The 21,922-nt window shown below is 41.9% G+C and overlaps 1 protein-coding gene across 2 annotated transcripts in view; it reads left to right on the forward strand.

Moving 5' to 3' along the window:
* Positions 1–139: 139 nt before the first annotated feature.
* Positions 140–21,922, forward strand: part of PTDSS1 (phosphatidylserine synthase 1) — a 66,176-nt gene continuing 44,393 nt past the window's right edge. For both annotated transcript variants that reach the window (XR_001399108.3, XM_014847756.3), the window contains exons 1-2: positions 140–574; positions 14,375–14,466. Coding sequence is in view for 1 of the 2 variants with exons in the window: in XM_014847756.3 (XP_014703242.1) it covers positions 396–574; positions 14,375–14,466 (271 nt within the window). In the remaining variant the exon portion in view is untranslated. The remainder of the gene's footprint in view (positions 575–14,374; positions 14,467–21,922) is intronic.

A 21,922-nucleotide genomic window follows, 5' to 3' on the forward strand; every position in this document is an offset into this window, starting at 1 on the left:
AGTGGGCGAGACCATCTGCGGGGTCGCGCGGGAGGAGACAGGGCGGCTTGCGGCGGAAAGAGCAGGCCAGGGGGCACGGCTTCGCTTCTCCTGCTTGCCGCTTCCCTCAGACCTCGTCCTCTTGGCATCTAAAGACACCGTGAGACCATAGAGAGTCCTCTCCCAGGACGCCAACTAGGGCACGGCCGGCGGCGTCGCCTGCCCGAGGCCGCGTTGGTGGCGCCGCAACCCCGCCTTCCCGCGCCCGTCCTTCCCTGGGCGCCCAGGCTTTGCTCCGCGCCAGACCCGTCCCCGCCGCCCGGCCTCCTGTCCTCCGTCTGCGGCTCGTCATCTCTGGGGTCCCAGCCTCCACGGGCCGGGACCACTGCCGCCGCTGCAGGACGGGGAGGCGGGCCATGGCGTCCTGCGTGGGGAGCAGGACCCTGAGCAAAGATGATGTGAACTACAAGATGCATTTCCGGATGATCAACGAACAGCAAGTGGAGGACATCACCATCGACTTCTTCTACCGGCCGCACACCATCACCCTGCTCAGCTTCACCATCGTCAGCCTCATGTACTTCGCCTTCACCAGGTGTGACGGCCAGGCTGCGCGGGGGTCGCGATCTTGGGCGAAGGGAAGGGGCGGGCGGGAGGTGGTGGCGGGGAGCGTGGCCCGGTGTGGCTCTGGGTGAGGAAGCGGGCTAGCTGCTCCAGGCACACACTCGCAGACCCGCTGCCCAAGCAGCTCCTCCAGCGGCCCAGTGTCTCCCAGCACACCCAGCTTCCTCCCCTACAGCTCCTCTGGACTAGCGTTCGCCCCTACCCCACAGGCCCTAGCCCTGCGGTACTACCTCTCCCATACATCGTCTCGGGCCACATCAGGAGCACTCGCGGGTCACCCAGCACGCTTGTCTCCCCATGCCCCCGAATTCAGCATCTCCCCGCACACACATCACGACACGGCCCCCTCCTCTCCAGCCCCCGTCCCTACCCGGAACACCGCATGAATCATCTTGGATGCACCACTTTCCGCACATAGCACCACACAGAAAACACCCCAGTCCACAGCGTCTACATGCACCCTACACAGGCCCAGGACACAACCCAGACCCCTTCCACTGGAACTCCTCCGGTATTCAGCACTACTTGCCACGCACAAAATGCACATGGGAGGTGCACCACACAGACTTTCCCATGCAGCACCTCCTGTATACACTGCACACAAATCATCTGACATTACCCTTCCCCCAGCCTCAAACACGACCATCTATACCACAGCACAAACTGCCGCTATAGACACGTATCACAGCGGACCTTTCTCCTTCCAGCACAGCCAGTATCCATCACCTCTTGTGTACATTGCTGCACAGACACCAACCCACCACACATCACACTGTGCACACCCTGCCCTGTTCATCACCTAACATACATGCTGAAATGAGAGATTGTCAGGCACTTGTAATGGTGCCTGGTGCATAGTAAACACGATGGAAGTGTTCAACAAATAAAACACATAAACTTCACAATATAACACAACTCTCCTATCCCCCTGAAAACATTCACACACACGTACAAACATATGCTAAAGGCACTTCTAATATGTATCTACTTACGCATAGGAGCTACCCAGCCTGACTCTTGACCCACACGTCATGCAACTCTACCTCACTGAACGTGTGGCCCCTCAACCCCAGCCCAGGGAATGGATTCATCCCTGATTCATAATGATACACATGGTTCCATAATGATGCCATGGTTCCTACTTACAAGGATTTATATTTTCTGAGTGAACCTCTAAAGAAAGAAAAAGCATGCCTTCCATTCCATTATGGCTTAAAAGACCAATCCAGAGAACTATAGTTTTGGAGCCAGACTGTTGGTTTCAAGACTAGTTGTGTGTCCTTGGTTAAGTTACTTAACCTTTCTCAGAGTCTCAGGGTCCACAGCTGTAAAGTAGGAATAAAGTATGTACTTATCTCATACGGAGTTATGAAGATTAAATGAACATGTATGAATGCACTTGGCAGAGTACCTGTTGCACAATTAATGTGAGTTACTTCTCTCCCAGTATTTTTATCTGATAATCAATGGTTCTCAGTCTATGTCAGCAGAAAACGTACAGGAGTATATTGGGTGATCACAAGCATTGGGGGAATTTCTGGCATTTAGCAGGTGGCGGTTAAGGATGCTAAATGTATTACAATGCATGGGACAGCATTGTACAACAAAGAATGAATTGTACCCTCTACACACGCATGTTCACATACACTCACACAGAAGTGCCAGTGCTGCCTCCCTTGGGAATCACTGCAGTTTTCATATTTTCATAAAACCGGTAATATCCTCTCACATCACACTTGTTTCTCACCTCCATAGTTCATTTGACTCTTGGGTCTTATTTGGTAAGTGTTTATCTATCTGCATGAATCTACCTAAAGCTATGAAGCATATGTAGCAATTACTTACTGTTAATTGAGGAATACAGCTAGTATTTTTGTAAAGTCTTCTGCTAATGCTGTGCAGTGAGATACGATCTTTCCACAGTATCCAACCAAGAACGTATGTGTAGCTTTGGAGAGAAATCAGTCTTGTCCCTAGTTTTCATTACCCTCAAATACTTCATCATATCATCTGATTTTACCACTTAATTTTTGTGTGGCCGTTTAATTTTGCTAAGCCTCCGTTTCCTTATCTGTAGGTAAAATGAAAATATCTAGTAATACCTCATAGGATTGTCTGTCATGAGGGTTCAGTTCATTTTTTTAGATAATCTGTGTTTAGCTTGGAGCATGACAAATAGTAAGTGCTCAATAAACATTGGCTATTGTCATTGTTACATCATTTCATTGTATTCTAATGTCTTCTAAATTATATTTGGCATTAAGTGAGGACGTAGTATGCTCTATAATTGAGACAAAGCAAAGGCTTTGGAAAAATGGACATTGCTTTGCTTGGATAACGTACATGCCTGTTTCATCTTAACTTTAGTTTAACTTCATCTCATATGTGGGTTGGCGATAGTGGAATTAGTGCGGAAATTTCTTTGGAAATTAGAAAAGTAATTATGGTATTTTATTTTAAATAATGAGAAGCAAGAATGAGCAGTGTGTTTTAAACTTTTATCTTTAATATTATTTCATGCCCTTTCAGAGTAGATCTCTCTTCCTCTTTTCTAATACAGAAAGTCACATTCTTTTGGAATTTCCCTTTTACAGCATATTCTGCCAAAGCAGTTGATAAATTGCAGCAGTGATAGTATAAGAAATGATTTGAATTTTAATAGCTTGTCAAAAGTGATAGGCATAATCTAAACCTCAGACTATGGCCTTTTCCAAAAATGATAATAATTTTCTTTCTTCCACTAATTTCATAAAAAGAAATCACATATTGAAGAACTAATTAATAACAAGCTTCACCTTATATAAAATCGTAAGCACCACTAATGCAATTAGTTCTTACTGTATCTTACCCCATTTTTTGTAATGATTTGTGAACCCGTAAAGTGGGATATTACCGTGTTAGCTCTATTTTCCTCCATAGAGATCGAAAATAATGACTTCTTAAATGCAAATTATTCATTCTGTGCTGTTTCGTAATGATCATCTCCAGCACCTCAGGCTTATTTTATAACAGGATTTTAGATGACTGTTCAGTGCAGTTCTTTCAATAAAACTTTTAAAATATGTCTTAAAGTTTGTTTTTCAAAGACGAGGCATCTAAGAGACAGGGAATAGAATACTTTGGGGATGTCATATTACCAGTATGTGAGAAGCAGTGCTGGGTCATATCACATGCTGTAGAGACACAGCAAGAATTTAGGATTGTGAAGGATTAGGTACATTGCACTGAAGTCTAACACAAGTGGGGATTTGTCAAATAGTTCTTTTGCTAAATAGCAACTAGGTCAACTCACCGTTGCATCATAGCACTTGAATCTCCTGTCCTATCACTGTCAGTAACAATAAAGCCAGATGCTATCGAATCATTTTCCCCCAAGATTTGAAAAAGCTCATTTTGCCACATTTTAGAATAAGTGTTTTTATAAATTAATTGCTTTGGCGTATGTCTTATAAGTTTGTTCAGCCAAAGTAGGGCAAGGAGAACCTTTGCTTAGCTCAGAGTATAATAATTACTGAGGGACCTCATATTTACTCTGCTTTCAGAGGTTGGTAAACTTGGAAACATTGAATGGCCTTAGTTTTAAAAACTGAAGCTATGGATTTAAAAACACCAAAACCTACTAATCATATCCATAGGAGCCAACCCTCTCCTTAAGAGGGACCTGGCAATAAGACAGTGGACTCAGCCTCTCCTGTTGCACTGGTCCAGCCACATCATGACTTGCCTGGAAGAGATTGACTTCCTGAGCTTGCTGTCCCTAAGTGCTTATCAACTTGTCTATGCTACGTTTCTCCTTGATGTGGCACTAAGGAGATGGACAAGGGCAGGGAAATGGACAGATTTTTGATTTATTCATTGTTATCTACTTGTTAATAATGATTTTTATTTCAATTCCCTTAGTGGCTTTGGAGTTCCAGTTTGTCATCATATCATTGAGCTTTCTGTGTCACTCCCCTCATGGGTACCTGCAGGCCTTCCCTATTCTTTCCCTTTAGACCATATAAGTCCCATTAGAAAACGTTTCCTGATATTGCTGATTCAGTTGTCTTGGTCCTGTTTCCTTTATCTACATCATGTTCTTTCTCTCTCAATAACAGAAGGTCCGGATGTCCTTGTTCCCTGACACCAGCTATATTAAGTGATTGTCCGAAGTGGCTGTGTACTGGGGTTAAACCAGCCCCAGAGGTGAACACCATCTTAAGTGGCACCTCTCTCTAAAGAGGTCTGGTTAAAAGTGATCTTAACATTTCTCTTCCCCACTTCTATTTGAATCATATTTTTTATTGGATTTAAATAAGTCTCTTTTTGTATCCTTTCTTATACTTATTTCTGGTGTTTTATGTCCCTAATAAGATTATAAACTTACTGACGGGGGAAATGTGCCATTTATTTCTTTGGGGTCTTCTGTAGTAAAAAGACAATGGGTGACTTCAATATTTATTTTCTTTAGATGATGCTTTACCTCAGAGAGATTACATGCCTTGGAATTGCTGCCTGGTGTTTAGCATTTTAGATACTTATTTGTGATATAATCCCTGTAGGCCCAGATTTCTCTAGGGAAGTTAGCAGTTTTTTCAGTCTAACGAATCCAGAAACGGGGACTCGTCCAGTCAGCTGGGACTGCTTCCTGAAGTCAGCCGGGACCGCTTCCTGAGCCCTCAGCCCTGGCATCCCATTTAATTCAGTTCGACAGTCCAACAGTCCATGTTCTACCCCAGCCCCTGCCAACATAGAGTTCCTCTGGTTTATGTCTTCCCCAGGTCTGATTGGGCCTTTATAGCTTTCAGAGCTGTTCTCCTCTTCCCATGCCTGGGCCTTAGCTCAGTAAACCCCCAGCCCTTTGGGATAGCATGTTCCCAGGCCTTGACTACATCTCCCTCCAGTTCATCTTCCACACTGCTGCCCTCGTGGCCTTTTAAAGACAAAATCATGATCCCAGCTGTCCCCTGCTTACAGTCTATCACTGGATTCCCTTCACCTGTAGGAAAGTGCTAGCTGGACCCCAAGGTCTTTCATTATAGGGTAGGTCTGCATCTCCCGACACACCCTTCTCCCCACCTGTACACAATACACACAGCAGGCCCAGAAAGCTCCCTGCCCCACACCAAGTGCCAGGCTGGTAGCTGCCTCTGACTGGAGAGGACCTCCCGGGGTCTCCTGCCTACCCAGGAGCCCGTGGCATCCTTTACAATCCACTTGGATGGTACCCTTCCCAGATACCTTTCTTGGTTGTTCCAGGAAGCACAGAGGAAGAAATGTTTATATACTTCCAAACACCTTTTATTATTGCATGTGTTATATTGTAATATTTGTTTCTGTATCAATTTCTTGAGGCTAAATATCTCAGTCATCTTAGGGTATGCATCCAGTAAATGCTAAATGAATCGAATACAAGAAAGCATTTATCCAATAAGAACTTTTCAAAAATACCACTCCTTCTTAGTTGATAGCTCAGTTATAATTCTCGCCAAGGATCATAACTTTCTATAAAATGAAATGAATGTAGTCTGCAAAGACAATACCAAAGCTAGTCAACATCAATCTACCTTGTAACCCAGGACTAAGTTTTCCACTGGGAGAGAGGATCCTTAACAGCAACCAGCCCTATAAACATGACCATACCTCTTGTCTCAATTTCAGGGACTCATATTAAAGGGAAGGGAAAGGGGCCGGCCTGGAGGCACAGCAGTTAAGTTTGCACGTTCCACTTCGGCAGCCCAGGGTTCTCCCGTTCAGATCCTGGGTTCAGACATGGCACCGCTTGGCACGCCATGCTGTGGTAGGCGTCCCACATATAAAGTAGAGGAAGATGGGCACGGATGTGAGCTCAGGGCCAGGCTTCCTCAGCAAAAAGAGGACTGGCAGTAGTTAGCTCAGGTCTAATCTTCCTCAAAAAATAAAAAATAAAGGGAAGGGAAGGAGAATGGGGGGAGGGGGAGGGGGCAAATCAACAGAGCAGCTTTAGGAGTCATGATCAAGGCTGGACATTCTTGTCTGGCCCCAGGGAAACAGGCTTGTCTGAAGATGGTATGTAAGTGAATGGAGTTTGCTTCGGTCTGAAATTGTCCTGCCCACTGCCAATAGTCAGACATTAAACTGACACAGAATCTGAGTCCAAACCTTTTTCTGAGTGTAAACTTTTTTTAACTCAGTGTTTTCCTTACCATTTTCCTGCTTTTAGGACATTCTCTCGTCTCTAGGTAGTTCCCTATACTGGTTGCAACAATGTTTGACAGATGGACTTGAAGTGTTTGAATATTTGATTGGTCACTTAGTCTCAGGACAGGAAAGGCACTGTCAGTGGACCCTGTGGGCTCAGGCCATGATTCCCCCTCAAGTTACCTGGGTCACTGGGCCCACTCAGCCATAGTGTCTCGCCCTTTCTGGCACCCCGCTATCCTGAGAATGCCTGTCGTGTGCCAAGCATTGTGCTGGCGCCAGGGATACCTGGGAGGAATGAGATGGCACGTGTGCCCTCTGGAGCGTAAATTAGAATTTTATTGTATTCTGTCCATTTGGTGTTTTCACTGTGTGTGGTCAGGGCTACCCCAGCACACTTTTGGAGCACCTCCTAAATTTAGCAGAGAGGGGAGGGGACTTGCCTCCCTAAGCTTGTCTATTTGTATCATATTGGTAAATGTAGCAGTCTTGACCTAGAGCCAGCATTCCAGAAGCCTTGGCACCTCCTTCCACTCTGCCTCTATTTGTGTGTGACTGTGGGCAAGATAAAGCAAGACCTTTATTTTCCTCATCCTTCAAGTAAAGATAATACCCCCCTACACACACACAGAATTGTGGAGTTAAATAAAATGCCAGCTATGAAAGTTCTTTGGAAAGTTTAAAGCACCAGAGACTGAGACCTTTGTTGTTAGAAACTGCTGTCGACCCAGGAAAGAAGTAGGGAACTGTTACGGCATTGCAGTTGAGAGCTTGAAGGCCTTTTATTTTTTGTTGCTGCAAAGCAAAATGTCTTAGTTGAGCAAGAATCCTGAGACCAGGAAAAGTCAAGATAGGGATTAGGCAGTCTTGACCTCAAGTTATGATCTTCCCTGGGAAGCAGGAACCGGACTGCCCCCTCACAAGGCCTTCAGGAGACAGTAATGACCTTGTGAACAGGGGCCAGTCATGTGTGAACCGTTGAGTGACGCTTTTTTTTTGGTTTGTCAGGTTAATTAGAGACAGTGCCAGCAAATAAAAAACTTTTCTCGCAGGCCAAAGCTTTACTAAGATAATTTAGTTTTATGTCTCATTGTCCATTTCAACATGGTTCTCTCAAGAATAGGGACCATGTATATTTGTCTTTGTCTTTTCAGCTCCCAGCATAGTACCTACCCCAATGACAAGCGTTAGCTAGAGGAAGGGATGAGGGGACATAAATGAAGAGCAGAGCGCTTAAACATTGTGAACTAATAACTTCCTCTGCGCCAGGCACTATTCTAACTTCTTTACATGAGTTAAGTTATTTTATCTTCACAACAATCCAGGCAGGTGGAACTATTATTATCCTTGTAGTGGGGAGGAAATCAGGGCACAGAGAGATTAAGTAATCTACGCAAGGTCACACAAGTTGATAAGTGTTGAAGCCAGAACTCCAGCCCAGGTGGTCTGACCCCATGCCTGTATTCCTAGTCACTGTACCAAACGGCCTCCTAAAGGGAAGAGAACTTAGACTTTGAAGGAAGGCCCCATCAGTAAAATGCAGATTATGGTCGTTTCTACCTTTTATGGTGTTATGAGGATTAAGAAAGCTAACGTGCGGAGCCACCAGCATTCTGAGTGAGGCACAGATATAGTGGACGTCCAGAGACTAGTTTTTATCACCTGATTTGGGGTCGCTGGAGTCAGTAGTATGGTCTTGTGTCCTTTGCAGCCACATTGCTTTTCATGATTAACAGTGGAAAATTTCTGTATACCTCAGTGTATGGTTAAGTCTGTGGATTGTTTGTGAGTTTAGAGAGGGCAGACGCACACCAGGCCTTAAAGAATGGCCCTGTGTGCCCCGGTTGTCGTGAGAGGGGGCAGGGTGTCAGGAGAGGGGTTGGGCAACCTCCTGTGTCTTCAGTTCTTTCTGGGCGACCAGCTCTGGTGAGGCAGTCTTCTAGGCGCAGGGGCTCACCCTCTCCACTCTCAAGGGGTGCAGAGTGTGAGGCTGGGGGACCCATCTGATAGGACTCAAATTCCTTCTTAAGTCACCTGCCTGCCCTCTAGTCTTTGATCACAGAAGTTTGATCTTCCTGTACTGTGTATTTTCGGTTTATCTAATGACCTCACTGTCCATTTTTGATACATTTTTTTTCTAATTAAACAAATATAAAACTGCCAACTTTTCAGACCCACTGCTATTTTATTCCGGTTTAATTGGCCGTTTTTTCCTCCTAAAACTAGGCCATCCATTTGATTCTGTCTTTCTAAGAAAGTTGCTTAAAAGTTACAAAATTGCGGTTTCATTGGTTTCATATCCTTATTTATTACTAATCTCAAGTTCTTATAAATTTAATGTTGATGTATGTTTTCAAGCATTTTGACTAGTAGGTGATTTTAAATAGAGACTGATTTGCTGGTTTACTATAGCCACTTAATTAAAATTTTAATTAATTAACTTTTTTTGAAAAGAATAACATATCTACATTGCTTCAGATCCAAGATATACAAACGGTTTGTGGAGAAAAGGCTCTGTCCCACCGCTCTTTTCTCCTCTTTGGAGAAAACCAGTGTCCCCATTTCTTGGGTGGGTTTTAGAGCCATGCTACACAGCCATCAGTATAAGTTCCAAGTTATGTAACCACACACACATGCCCCCTTTTTTGCACAAATAGTTGCTTACTATACCCACTGTCATACAACTTGTTTTATTTACTTCATGATAACTCTTAAATTATTCTGTATCAGTTAGCTCATAAAAACCTTCTTTATTCTTTTTATGGGCTGAGACGGGACCGTAATTTATTTAATCAGTCCCCTTTCCCTGGACATTTAGCTTATTTCCAGTCTTTTGCTAATACATATAATGCCACAGTGAACAACCTTGGACATGCCTTTTTTGCATAGGGGGATATATCTGTGGGATAAGTTCCCATACATGGAATTGCTGAGTGACAGGGCATATGCATTTGTAAATTTAATATGTTGTCAAATTGCCCTCTGTAAAAGTGGTTTAAATATATACTACCACCAGCAGTATGTGAGAGTGCCTTTTTATCTGTTTCTTCATATCCTCACCAGCTTAGTCATTGTATTTTTACCTTTGTCCATAAGGCAGATGCAGAGTGATCTCTCAGTGTTAACTTGTCCACTTCTTACCACTAGCAAGGTTGAGCATCTTTTCACTTGCCTGAGAAACATTGGATTTCTCATTCTGTGAACTGTCTCTTCATATCCTTTGCCCGTTTTTCTATTTGATTTTCTTTGTCCATTTGTTGTTCTTTCTAATTGACTCTGGTGGGGGAGAGGCAGTACTTCGTATATTAGGGAAAGTAACCCTTTGCCTTGATATGAGCTGCAAATATTTTTTCCGGGTTTATCACTTTTCCTTTGATTTTGTTACTGACTTCTTTGCTTTGCAGATATATCATTCTTTTCCTTTATGACTTCTGGGTTTTGTGTCATACTTTAGAAAGGTCTTCCCCACTCTGAGATTGTTCTTGGTTTTCTCCCATCATTTCTTTTAGAGTTTTTTCTTTTAACTTTTAATTCTTTGAATCATCCAGGATATATTTTGGTATAGAGTATGAGTTATGGAATCAGCCTTCTTTTCCCAGGCAACAGTCATTCATTTCGGCCTTTGCTTTTATTTTGTAACTTAGAAATTATGTGCCATGTCAAATTCTGTTACACCATCACTGTGCACCTAATGTGAGTCCGATTGATTTAGGATGGCAGATAATCTTTCCCCCAGCTTGGCATGGGGAAAGATCATCATCTTCAGAGGGTAGCAGACCTGGTTTTGAATGCTGACTCTGCAACTTCACGCCAGTGCAACTTTGGGCAAGTTACATAACCTTTCTGAGCCTTTGTTACCTCGTTTGTAAAATGTGGTTGATAATACCCCATTTTGCAAATGCGTTGTGACAAATAAAGATAATGTTTATAAATTGCCTGTTCAGTGCCTGGCACACAGTAGCTACTTGATAAACAGGGGTATTATTATTGTCATCATCATTACCCATATCAATAGTGTGATGTTGGCCTGAGTGAGGACATTATGTGCCACCCCTCTCTTGTGTAGCCACTCTTCAGCAGAAGCTGGTGTTCCTTGAAATTGGATATGGGGCTTCCCTGCCTAAGCCAAGGGCATCGCAAGTTTCCTGGTAATGATCAGGCTGGTGTTTTTAGGGCTGTGTTCATAACTTCTGGGCAGATGGTAAATTACTAGGTTGTCCATTAAAATAAGATTGCACTGGGGCTGGCCCCGTGGCCGAGTGGTTAAGTTCGCGCACTCCGCTGCAGGCGGCCCAGTGTTTTGTTGGTTCGAATCCTGGGCGAGGACATGGCACTGTTCATCAAACCACGCTGAGGCAGCGTCCCACATGCCACAACTAGAATGACCCACAATGAAGAATATACAACTATGTACTGGGGGGCCTTGGAGAGAAAAAGGAAAAAAAAATCAAATAAAAAAAATAATAAGATTGCTCTTTGCTATATGAGGAAGTCTGTCTGATCCTGTAGTTTGGTTTTGTAATCAGATCTATGAAGTTAACAGTCAAGCATTATTTGTCCAGCCTTAGTGTTAATGCTATTTGTCCATGTGATGATCTAAGAAACATTTAAGATCTATGTGATCTCTTATTTCAGAACCTTATGTTCAATCCTGTCATAAGTCTGGAAATTATTTAAATAGGTGCAGAAACTTAGCAGCCTCAACAGAAGTTGATATCTGAAGTAACTTCTCTTTTTAAACCAACACCCCAGGACCTAGTCCTTAACTAGGTAATTCGTTATTGCTTCCTTCTCCACCTCGTCATGTGTTCTGATACTCTAGATTTTTTTTTCTATGCAGACTTGGTTTCCTTCTAAGATTTTTTTGACCTCTTTCTTTTCCTTCTGCAGTGTTTAATCTTAATTTAATATTTGTCTTTTGAAAGCTCTTTCAATGCAGTCCTTCCCCAGATAAACTGAACTTTTTAAAGTCACTTTTAAATGTATTGCTAATAGTCACATGATCTCTAAAATATCTCCTTCCATTCTGTTCCATCTCTTATTTTTTGTCTGCTCATCCTACATCTTTTTAAACTGAAACACTACACTTCTCTCTCCCAAGCTTCTCAATAATTATCAATAATTCAGAAAAATCTTACTGTCTTATATTCTGTTTTCCCTCTTTCATTTGCTTTTCTTGAGCCCCAAATATGTTTCTAGACTCTTCTTCTTCTTTTTTTGTTTTTGTTAACTGTGAAAACCAAATTCTTCTCCACCATCAATGTTAAGAAAATTTCCATTTGGGAAATTTTACTTGGTTTTACGCAATAAATTTTCTCCCTAATGAATAGGGAGTCCACAGATCAATAATCAATCATCAGTCCACAGATATCTATTGAGTGCCTACTATGTGCCAGGCTCTGAGTGAATAATTCCCTGCCTTCAGGAGTTTACTTTCTGTGGGGAAGACAGACAACATATAAACCAATAAATGGAATTATTTTGGTTACTGAGGAGATAAATAGAGTAATACATTAGAAATGAGCAGACACGAGAGGGAGGAAGCTCATCTGCTTTGTTCATAGTTCTTTTGCTTTTGGTCTGATTTTAAATCTTGTTGATTTCAAATTGTTTGGATAGATACCCAATAGTGGGATAGCTGAGTCATATAGTATTTCTATTTTTAGTTTTTTGAGGAATCTCCATATTGTTTTCCATAGTGGCTGCACCAGTTTGCATTCCTACCAGCAGTGTGTGAGGGTTTCCTTCTGTCCACACCCTCTCCAACATTTGTTATTTTTAGTCTTAGTGATTATAGCCATTTTAACAGGCATAAGGTGGTATCTTAGTGTAGTTTTGATTTGCATTTCCCTGATGATTAGTGATGTTGAACATCTTTTCGTGTGTTTATTGGCCATCTGTATATCTTCTTTGGAAAAATGTCTGTTCATGTCCTCTGCCCATTTTTTGATCTGATTGTTTTTTTATTGTTCAGTTGTGTGAGTTCCTTATATATTATGGAGATTAACCTCTTGTCAGATGTATGATTTGCAAATACTGTCTCCCAATTGGTGGGTTGTCTGTCTGTTTTGATTCTAGTTTCTTTTGCCTTGCAGAAGCTCTTTAGTCTGTGAAGTCCCACTTGTTTATTTTTTCTTTTGTTTCCCTTCTCTGAGAAAACATGGTATTCGAAAAGATCCTTTTCAGTTCGATGTCAATGAGTATACTACCTATATTATCTTCCAGGAGTGTTATGTTTTCAGGACTTATCTTCAAGTCTTTGATCCATTTTATTTTTGTGTATGACGTGAGATAATGGTCTACCTTCATTCACTGCACATGGTTGTCCAGTTTTCCCAACACTATTTCTTAAAGAGACTATCTTTTCTCCGTTGTATGTTCTTAGCATCTTTGTCAAAGATTAGCTGTCCCTAGATGTACTGTTTTATTGCTGGGCTTTCAGTTCTGTTCCATTGATCTGTGTGCCTGTTTTTATACCAGTACCATGCTGTTTTGATTACTATGGTTTTGTAGTACATTTTGAAGTCAGGGATTGTAATGCCTCCAACTTTGTTCTTTTTTCTCAGGATTGCCTTAGCAATTCGGGGTCTTTGGTTGCCCCGTATGAATTTTAGGATTCTTTCTTCTATTTCCATGAAGAATGTCATTGGGATTCTGATTGGGATTGCATTGAATCTATGGATTGCTTTGGGTAGTATGGACATATTAACTATGTTTATTCTTCCAATCCATATGCATGGAATCTCTTTCCATCTCTTTATGTCATTATCAATTTCTTTCAGTAATGTCTTATAGTTTTCATTGTATAAGTCCTTCACCTCCTGGGTTAAATTTATTCCTCGGTACTTTATTCTTTTACTTGTGATTGTAAATGGAATTGTATTCTTGAGTTCTCTTTCTGTAGGTTCGTTATTGGAGTATAGAAAAGCAACTGATTTTTGTAAGTTGATTTTGTACACTGCAACTTTACTGTTGTTGTTAATTATTTCTATTAGTTTTCCGATGGATTCTTTGGGGTTTTCTGTATATAAGATTGTGTCGTCTGCAAACAGCATTGATTTTTGTTTTAACATTTTTTACTGATGCTTTCTTATTACCCATCATTTGTCCCTTAGATAGCCAACTGCAGACTTTTAAGAATTGATTATATAATCTCATTGTATGTAATCTCATTATATTACACCCTTCTTCTTTATAATCTCATGCTTTCTTTCTGATTCTTGAAAAATTTCTTTTGCCACAGTATATATCATGAAGGTCATCTTTAGTTATTCTTAAAACTGGGAGGCATTTCTCCAAAATAAGCCTTACCCTTTGACATCCTGGGTAATTTTTTTAAAAAGAACCTTGGTTCTCAAATGCTTGTCTGAGTAAAATGTGTCTTGGTGTATAAGGTTGCCAATTGTCTTTCTTCTAAGAACTGGATTTTATATGAGACAGTATTATTTTAGGAAATGATAGTGAATAGTAAGTAGTGTGTGTAATGACTTTGCTCAGCAAAATAAAGTTAGCAGTCCCCCAGTTTTTAGAACATGGAACTCTTACTCCTTCTAGGTTGACTACTTAGATCTGAAAATACATCAAATACTCAATGTTCTTTTTCTGTTTGCAGGGATGACTCTGTCCCAGAAGACAACATCTGGAGGGGTATCCTCTCTGTTATTTTCTTCTTTCTTATCATCAGTGTATTAGCTTTCCCCAATGGTAAGTGATATAATGCTTTATCACATTTCTCCTGTGCATTGTGCCCTTTGGTATTTTTGAGATGCGTGTCATCTAGAAGGTAAAACTAGAAGGTAGAATAAGAAAGGAATTTGCATTTTGTGTGGGGGTTAGGGGTACAGGCCCTGGAAGCACATGGCCCATTCTGTCACGTCCTGGCTCAGTGGCCTGGGGAGGCCCACTCACCTCTGCACGAGTGCGTCTGTTTCTCCATATAAAATGTAGAGAACAGGTAGGTACTGTTGTAAGGGTTAACTGAATAAATACATGTTAAATTCTCTGAATAGTAGCTGACAAATCTAAGCTCTCAAGAAATGTCAGCTGCTGTTCTTGTTGTTGCTATTTTTGTTATTATCAGCTGAGTCATAAAATACAATTATTGCTCAGTTACTCCTTTTTGCTAAGGACAGGGTCAATGCTGTCATGAGTATTACTCAATAATTTGTTGTCTGAGGTGATCTTTTATCACCATTAACTTTGCTGATTATGTATTTGGGATATGAGTTTTCATTATCAGGTAAAAAAGACCAGTATTGCCGTGAGTTTACCTCCCATTGTAATTATAGAGTGAGGTAAAACCTTTGTTTGGAAAACTGGTTTGGTATTCTGCCATACTTAAGATTCATCCCTTTCCTCTAAATTGTCCCTTACAAGTTGCTTTCTTTTTTCTTATTCCCCTTAAGTACCTTCTCCCTAGAATATTTTCTACTTGTTCTCTGTAACCATTTCTAAATACTCACTTTTTGTATCCTATTTCTTTTATACTTAAGATATTTTGAAATTGTTTCAGTCTTATTATGCTCCATGCGCCCAGCTCAGGTTTTAAATATCATGCTTTAAGATGTATTTTTCTCTGTCCTCTCATCTATTCACTAAATGTAATCTGTAAGATAAAAAGCTCATTATGAATGTTATTGATTGCTACCTGAAAATGTACCATGGTAATAGGATACTAATACCTATTCCAGTGTATGTGTATTGGAGATGGGGGGGTCCCCCACTAACAAGCAACTCTCAGACAGCAACTCAATTCTGACACTATCTACCTGGAGATAGCATCAGATCCCACAGGTTAAGGGCTCAGTCCCACAAGACTGCCCTCCACTTCAGATGCCAATCGCAAGTCCAGGTTGTTACCTCTACTTCTGACCAAATGACTGTAAATCAGGGGTTCCCATAACCCCCACCTTGGGTTTAATTAATTTTCTAAAGCAGCTCACAGGACTCAGGAACCAGCTTACTCACTAGATTACCGTACTGGTTTATTACAAGGGATATTAATCAACAGCCAGATGAAGAGATGCATAGGGCAAAGTATGTGGGAAGGGATGAGATGCTTCCTTGTCCTCTCGAGGCACCCCACTCTTCTGGCACCTGCATGTGTTCCCCAACCCAGAAGCTCTCCGAAATCTGTCCCTTTGGGTATTTATGATGGAGGCTTCATTACATAGGCATGATTGATTAAATTATTGGCCACTGGGGATTGAATTCAATCTCCAGCCCCTCTCTCCTCCCAGGACGTCTGGGAATGGGACTCAATGCTCCAAGATCCAATCAGTGGTTCTCTCCACTGGCAGCTAGCCTCCGTGCAAGCTTAGGTGCCTTCCAAAGGTCACATCATTAACATAACAAAAGATACCTTTATCACTCATCACTTAGGAAAGTCCAGGAGTTTTAGGAGCTCTGTGCCAGAAACAGGGATGAAGACCAAATGTATATTTCTTATTATAAATCACAATATCACACATGGCAAGGCCTTCAGGCTTTCCAGGATGGTGGCAGTGGAATTTTGTTCTGTATTTTTGTTTATCTTATGTAGTGCTGTATGTTTTTGCTGGTAGCATAATAGTCCAGCCAGTAAAACTCTGACTCCTTCAGGAAATGAATTGTTCTAGATAACCAAGTTATTGAGGAGCTGAGTTTAACTCTCCAATCACTCAAGCTTTTAGATGAAATTTTTTTTTTTAGTGAAAACCTTTCAAGATAGGAAAATCCACTGTCTTAGTGCAGGCTGTGGTAACAGATTATCTGAGACTGGGTGGCTTAAACAACAGAAGATTTGTACTGAGGTAAAATTCCTCTCCGGCTGTGAACCTGTGCAACCAAAGGAGTTATGTGCTTTGAAAATACAATAGTGGGACGGGCACAGGATTCCCATTCCAAAGGGAAAAATAGGAGAGAAGGAAGGAGTGATGGGATTCAAGTCCAAAACCTAGGAGGGTAAACTCTATGGGATCTTAAGGCTCAAGAATAATCCTCTTTGGCTTAATGCTCTGTCTTCCAGACCCACTGGGGCGGTGGTCTGCCGCCACAGCCCTGCCTGGCACGGCTACCCCTTTGTGGCTCCGCTGGGCATCGGTGTTGCCCTTTGAAACCGAGATGGAGGCAGCCCTCCCTCACCCTCCCGCCATGGCCCCTGCACTCTGGGCCTATGGTGGAAGTGGTAGCCTGGATGATCCCTGAATTGCTTTTAGGGATCTTTTTCCCCTGTCTTAAAGAAGAGCAAATGTTCACAACCAAGTAGCTCTATGGTCCAGTCCTGTAGGGTCTAAGAAATCCAACAGTCTTCACGTTAGAGTTTAGTATTTCAACATATGAATTTTAAGGGGATACAAACATTCAGTCCATAACACTGGCATACCTTATACAGATAGGACAAACATAGTTTGGCCTTTCCATGATAACTGAGAGTTCTGCTAATGTGCAATTATTGGGGTATGAAGACAAGATGTACATTATATGGGTAGGTCATGGAATGAAGGGGTATTGACCCTGCTATGGAATTCACTTTCTAGGAAAGGTCCGCATGTCAAACAGCTTTTTGGCTATTTCCAACTTTCTTTTCCCTTCCACCTCCAACACACAGAATCTCAGAATTTTAGGTTTAGAGGAGAGCTTGGACATTATGCAGCCCATCCTCTCTTTCAAGGGTGCCATGTTGTAGTACGGGCTAAGTGGCCACTTGCAGCATCAAGCATTGAACACACACTGGAACCACCAGAGACTGTGGGTGGTCCTCCTGAGCTCTGAAATCTGGCCTTTTCATATAAAGGTGGCGTAAGAATACAGCCCAAAGCAAGGAGATGGTGAGCTCCAAAGCTGCAAGGGAAGGTGAGTAGGTGACAGTTCAGATGGCGGTGACTGCACCCTCCCCTCAGCCATTCTGCCTTCTGTATCTGTGAAGGGCTCCCGCTTACCTCCCTGTCATCAGTTGGTGCCGTGGCCATTAGAGATCTGCGCCCTCTATTTCTATTTCTTTCTTATCTTATCTATCCCATTCTACGTTGTTTTTTTGGTCTGTTTATTTGTTTTGAGGTTTTTTTTTTTTTTATCACAGCAGAGTATGTGCTCAGGAAACATTAATCCAAAGGTATCAAGTCTGTTGTTTAAGTCCTCAGTTTTCCTTGGCTGTATCTTAATTTGTTGCTTAGTTCTCAAAGGTTAACTCTTCACGGCTTTGTAGGTTTCTTCCTTGCTTTTTTGTTTTTTAATTTGCTATTTTTGAGTCCAGAGCCGTTTTGGCAGCCTGAGGATTCTCAAAGATGAGTCTCTCAAGAGCCGTGATTTTACAGCCATCCTTTCAATGAAGGTTTAGCAGGAGCCAGGTTTTGAGGCTTCACTAACAGATGTTTCTCTTAGGGTACCCAAGGCCCTGAAGGTTGGGGGATTAAATTTATTGTATGTAACATTTTGTGTGATTTCTGCTGGTTTTTCCTCCGTTCTCTAATGATGTCCTCTAATCTTCAGAGTCCACTTAACCCGCTCAGCCTCTCATTCTGGGACTGTGCTGTTGTTTTCCTTTTGGAAAGATAAAAGTTAAGTTTGCTTCATGCTTTTCTGATCTGGGCTGTGTGGACTTTGTGATGCATACAAAGGGGGAAGGATCTGGAGGGCTCCTCAAGTAGAGTCTGCTTGGTTTACAGCTGAGGAAGCTGAGCCCCTGGTCATCATTCATCCACCAGAGGTCATCCGGCTCCCTGATGTCAGCGTGTGGTAGAGCCCCGGCTCCTGGGTGCTGCTCTGGTCATTTCTCACATTAGGTCCACTGTGAGGTGTTTTATCTCTGTCTTCCCATGAGTTTCTGTCTCCTTCTTCTTCTCTTCCTCTCTGTCAGTCTCTGGCTTTTCTTTTTTCCAGGAGCACAACCTTAGGGTCTTGGTTGGCCTGTACCCAGTGTGCTTTAGATCCTGTGGAAGGCGCGTGGTGGTTGTGCCCATGCTCCTCTGCTGCCCAAATGTCATCCATGACCAGCAGGAGGTAGCAGATTGATCTGAATTTTCCTACTTTCTCCTCTTTCTACTCTTTGCCTGCTTTATCCTTCCCCCACCATGTGTGTGTGTGTGTTCACACACAAACACCGCTCATCTGTAGGCAGAACTTACCAAAAACAAGGCTTCAGATAGATATAGACAAGGACAATGGCTTCGGTAGTCTATGTCAGAAGGATTAAGATGTTAGGGAAGTGAGTCCTTGGAGGGATTATCTTGAAGCCACGTATAGAGAGCAAATACATTGTGTCTACCTTGTTTTCTAAAGGTCCATTTATTTACATTTTACATAAGATTAGTGAAACTACAAGTTGGCCACATTAAAGAATGTTATTATCGAATATTTTAAAATTAAGAGTGTCCTTGGGAGATGCTATAGAGATGATGGGGGAGCTGGCAGAGCCACTGGGAAAGGGTGCTCCTGAGCTGTGTGTCTGTTCCCTCCCAGAGCCAGCATTTAGACTTAAGGCCTTTCCAGGAGCCACAATGCTGGGTGGCCGCTTCTCTGAGTGCATATGCATGCCTCTTCTTGCTCCAGTCCTGTCACCTTATTTTCTATTCTCCCCACCCTTGGCACATATTGTCAAATTAAGTAATGAAAATGAATGGGAGAAACAGAGCCCAAAATTTGTCTTCTCCTTGAAAGGCAGTTTTGGGGCACTGCCTTCAGTGGATGGCATTCCCAGAATGGTTCTATTTTGGCAACTTCAAATGCATTTATCCTTGCCCTAGTAAAGACTGCCCTGCGTGTTTGAGTAGCAGCCTAAACTTGACTGCATCCGTCTGTCTCGTGTGTGTGTGAATTGACGTGTGCTGTCTGTGTGGTAGAAGTGGTCAAGTATGACAGAAGAGAGCCCTGTGGTTCTTTTTACAGAGTCTAAATAACAAAGAAAGCCCTTGACTTTCTCCATAGGGTTTTATACCAGTCAGGATGCTTTTGGCCACAAGTAATAGGAAATCCATTTTAAAATAGCTTAAAGAATAAGGAAAATGTTTACTTTCTTGTGTTACAAGAAGTTCTGAGATAAATTGGTTCCAGGTTTGGCTAATTCAGCAGCTTAGAGACATGTGAAGACCCAATTTCTTTACCTTTTTCTGCTCCACCAGTTTCACATGTTGGTCCTGGCCTATGCTTCACCACCCTAATGATCTTGAGGCAGCTTACTACAGCACCAGACGTATGGTCATAGACAATGTCTAGCAGAAGAAAAAATCATTTCTTCCTGTGTATCTTTTTAAGAGTCAAGAAGCATTTTCTGGAAACCCTCCAGCACATTTGCCCTCGGTTCTCTTTGTCTAGATTAGGCCACGTGTCTTTTCTCCAACCAAACCTGAGGACAGGATTTACAGTGCTCAGAGGAGTAGGCACAGTAGATCTTAATAGATCTTCATTGACTGCAAGAATAAAAGAAGAATTACCTCCATTGGCTTAGGATTTACCCCTGAGTTATACGGGAGAGGTTGTGGGACACTCAAGCAAAATTTCATTTGACAATAAATGGGTTGAGTAACAGGATGAAGTTCTAGAGTTCTTCCTGAGTCCTATAAACAGACATGGAGGGAGAGACTGTGAGGTGAGGCTGGGAAAGGAAAGGGTCTGATAACCGCTTCACTATTCTTCTCTCTTGCCATCTTCTCCTCTTCTACTGTCTTTTGATTCCCTTAAAAAAGTTTTTTTTGGTTATTTTATTGAGATCCTAATGGTTTATAACACCATGAAATTTCTGGCGTATGTCATTATTTATCAGTTTGTATATAGACTGCATCATGCTCACGACTAATAGTCTAATTTTTATCTGTCACCATATATATATGCCCCCTACCCCTTTTGCCCACCCCCAACCCCCTTCTCTTCTCATAACCACTGATCTGTTCTCTTTATCCACGTGTTTGTTTATCTTCCACATGTGAGTGAAATCATAGTGTTTGTCTTTCTCTGTCTGGCTTATTTCACTTAACATAATATCCTCAAGGTCCATCCATGTTGTTGCAAAGGGGACAATTTTGTCTTTTTATGCCTGAGTAGTATTCCACTGTGTGTGTGTATATATATATGTATACACCACATCTTCTTTGTCCACTCCTCAGTTGATGGGTAGTTGGATTGCTTCCACATCATGGCTATTATGAATAATGCTGCAATGAACATAGGGGTGCATAGGTCTCTTTGAATTGTTGATTTCAAGTTCTTTGGATAAATACCCACTAGTGGGATGGCTGGGTCATATGGTATTTCTGTTTTTAATTTTTTGAGAAATTTCCACTGTTTTCCATAGTGGCTGCACCAGTTTGCATTCCCTCCAGCAGTGTATGAGGGTTCCCTTTTCTCCACATCCTCTCCAACATTTGTTGTTTTTTGTCTTGGTAATTATAGCCATTCTAACAGGTATAAGGTGATCTCATTGTAGTTTTGATTTGCATTTCCCTAGTGAATAGTGATGTTGAACATCTTTTCATGTGCCTGTTGGCCATCTTTATATCTTCTTTGGAAAAATGTCTGTTCGTATCCTCTGCCCATTTTTTGATCAGGTTGTTTGTTTTTTTATTGTTTAGTTATATAAGTTCTTTATGTATTTTGGAGATTAACCCCTTGTCAGATATATGATTTGCAAATATTTTCTCCCAGTTGGTGGGTTATCTTTTTATTTTGTTCCTGGTTTCCTTTGCCTTGCAGAGGCTATTTAGTCTGATTCAGTCCCATTTGTTTATTTATATATTTATTTTGCTGAGGAAGATTAGCCCTGCCCTAACATCTGTGCCAATCTTCCTCTACTTTATATGTGGGTCACTGCCACAGCGTGGCTGACGAGTTGTGTAGGTGCATGCCCAGGGTCCAAACCCATGAACCCAGGCCACCAAAGCAGAGCATGTCTAACTTAACCACTATGCCATGCATGGGGCTGGCCCCCTATTTGTTTACTTTTTCTTTTGTTTGTCATGCCTGTATAGACATGGTATTCGAAAAGATGCTGCTAAGACCAAAGGGTGTGCTGTGTATATTCTAGGAGAAAAAGAAAATTTTTTAAATACTACCTCCATCTCATTATAGCAACTCACACTCAAGTATAAGTGTAATTTTATCTCTACAACTGTATCACTGGAGTGACATTTAGAAACCTATTTGAGTCTCCAGTTGGTTGTGAGATTTCTTTCAACAGGTGACCTTCTGG

This window comes from Equus asinus, chromosome 12, assembly GCF_041296235.1.
Source record: "Equus asinus isolate D_3611 breed Donkey chromosome 12, EquAss-T2T_v2, whole genome shotgun sequence".
NCBI lineage: Eukaryota > Metazoa > Chordata > Mammalia > Perissodactyla > Equidae > Equus > Equus asinus.